Source organism: Penaeus monodon, chromosome 22, assembly GCF_015228065.2.
Source record: "Penaeus monodon isolate SGIC_2016 chromosome 22, NSTDA_Pmon_1, whole genome shotgun sequence".
In the NCBI taxonomy this organism is placed as follows: domain Eukaryota; kingdom Metazoa; phylum Arthropoda; class Malacostraca; order Decapoda; family Penaeidae; genus Penaeus; species Penaeus monodon.
Window position 1 is genome coordinate 27,269,335 of NC_051407.1, and position 2,170 is coordinate 27,271,504.

General features: G+C 30.9%; 2 protein-coding genes across 2 annotated transcripts in view; one reads left to right on the forward strand and one right to left on the reverse strand.

Annotated features, from left to right (window-relative positions):
* LOC119587390 (histone H2A deubiquitinase MYSM1-like) overlaps positions 1–897 on the reverse strand; it is a gene marked incomplete in the record, with an annotated part of 3,476 nt that extends 2,579 nt beyond the window's left edge. Inside the window, 2 exon segments of the mRNA XM_037936132.1 lie at positions 46–59; positions 846–897. Of these exon segments, the coding sequence (XP_037792060.1) occupies positions 46–59; positions 846–897 (66 nt within the window).
* Positions 896–2,170, forward strand: part of LOC119587391 — a 3,832-nt gene continuing 2,557 nt past the window's right edge. Inside the window, 2 exon segments of the mRNA XM_037936133.1 lie at positions 896–1,031; positions 1,123–1,274. Coding sequence (XP_037792061.1) covers positions 896–1,031; positions 1,123–1,274 — 288 coding nt within the window.

Consider the following 2,170-nt stretch of genomic DNA (forward strand, 5'->3'; position numbering starts at 1 on the left):
TCCAGCAGTTAGGTTATTTATTTTGACTGATAAATAATTATTTGCCATCTCTGTACCCTCTGTAATATTGGTGAATTAAAAAGGAGTACTGAAATTACATGAAAAATCTTCTAGGTGAGTCTTCACTATACAAATTTTGTACCAGTAATGAGGTATATAATGTGACATGTTCTAATTCTATATTAAGTTTGTAAATCTAAACATGTCCTGACTCCTTATACAGTTGTCTAGTTGTTTACACAGAGTTACCCTACCACAATTAGCATATGCTAGTCAGTAACTTTAAACTTCACAATACAAACTGAGGATAATCACTATCATCTCACAAATGACCAAGACCGCTACAAGTACAAGTATTATAAACTTATATTATAAAGGCCCTTTTCAAAAGTAACTGATAATCTTTTTTCAGTGAATAAGGTATTGTATAATTTCTTAAACAAATCAGAGCATACTTAACCTATACAATAACAATAATATGAATCATAAATATTCAATTATGAAAGTGTTCTTGGGGTAATAATATTCCCCAAGCATTCGCATATATATAAATTAAAATGACTCAACTATAAAGATAATATAAATAATATAATAAATAAAAATATAAATAGTATAATAAATAAAAATAATATATAATAAATAAAAATAATATAAATAATATAATAAATTAAAATAATTTAAATAATATAATATATCAAAATAATATAAATAATATAATAAATAAAAATAATATAAATATAATAAATAAAAATATTACAAACATAACAAATAAAAATAATACAAACATAACAAATAAAAATAATATAAATAATATAATACATAAAAAATGATATAAACATTCCCACTTGCACTGCAGTGCCGCCCCATCGCCACAACCTGCGGCCTCGCCCTCACCATGCCCTTGAGAAACAGATCCTTCTCGATCTCATTCCAGTGGCTCTTCCGTTTCCGGCTGTGGGAGGTCCGTCTGCCGTTCGGGGACCCCGAATTGTGCTGCTGCGTGGTGCTGGCGCTCGTCCCCACGAGGCTCGGTGGGGTTTTGTGGCTGTTGGTGGTCGTGGGTTGGCCTGTGTGGGTCGTGGTTGCCGTTGTGTGCAGCGCTACGCCTGCCTCCCCAAACAGCCCAAATTCTCCCTCGGAGCCTCGTGGGGACGAGCGCCAGCACCACGCAGCAGCACAATTCGGGGTCCCCGAACGGCAGACGGACCTCCCACAGCCGGAAACGGAAGAGCCACTGGAATGAGATCGAGAAGGATCTGTTTCTCAAGGGCATGGTGAGGGCGAGGCCGCAGGTTGTGGCGATGGGGCGGCACTGCAGTGCAAGTGGGAATGTTTATATCATTTTTTATTTATTATATTGTTTATATTATTTTTATTTGTTATGTTTGTATTATTTTTATTTGTTATGTTTGTAATATTTTTATTTATTATATTTATATTATTTTTATTTATTATATTATTTATATTATTTTGATTTATTCTATTATCTATATTTTTTTTATTTATTATATTGTTTATATTATATTTATTTATTATATATTATTTTTATTTATTATACTATTTAATTATTTTTATTTATTATATTATTTATATTATTTTTATAGTTGAGTCATTTTAATTTATATATATGCGAATGCTTGGGGAATATTATTACCCCAAGAACACTTTCATAATTGAATATTTATGATTCATATTATTGTTATTGTATAGGTTAAGTATGCTCTGATTTGTTTAAGAAATTATACAATACCTTATTCACTGAAAAAAGATTATCAGTTACTTTTGAAAAGGGCCTTTATAATATAAGTTTATAATACTTGTACTTGTAGCGGTCTTGGTCATTTGTGAGATGATAGTGATTATCCTCAGTTTGTATTGTGAAGTTTAAAGTTACTGACTAGCATATGCTAATTGTGGTAGGGTAACTCTGTGTAAACAACTAGACAACTGTATAAGGAGTCAGGACATGTTTAGATTTACAAACTTAATATAGAATTAGAACATGTCACATTATATACCTCATTACTGGTACAAAATTTGTATAGTGAAGACTCACCTAGAAGATTTTTCATGTAATTTCAGTACTCCTTTTTAATTCACCAATATTACAGAGGGTACAGAGATGGCAAATAATTATTTATCAGTCAAAATAAATAACCTAACTGCTGGA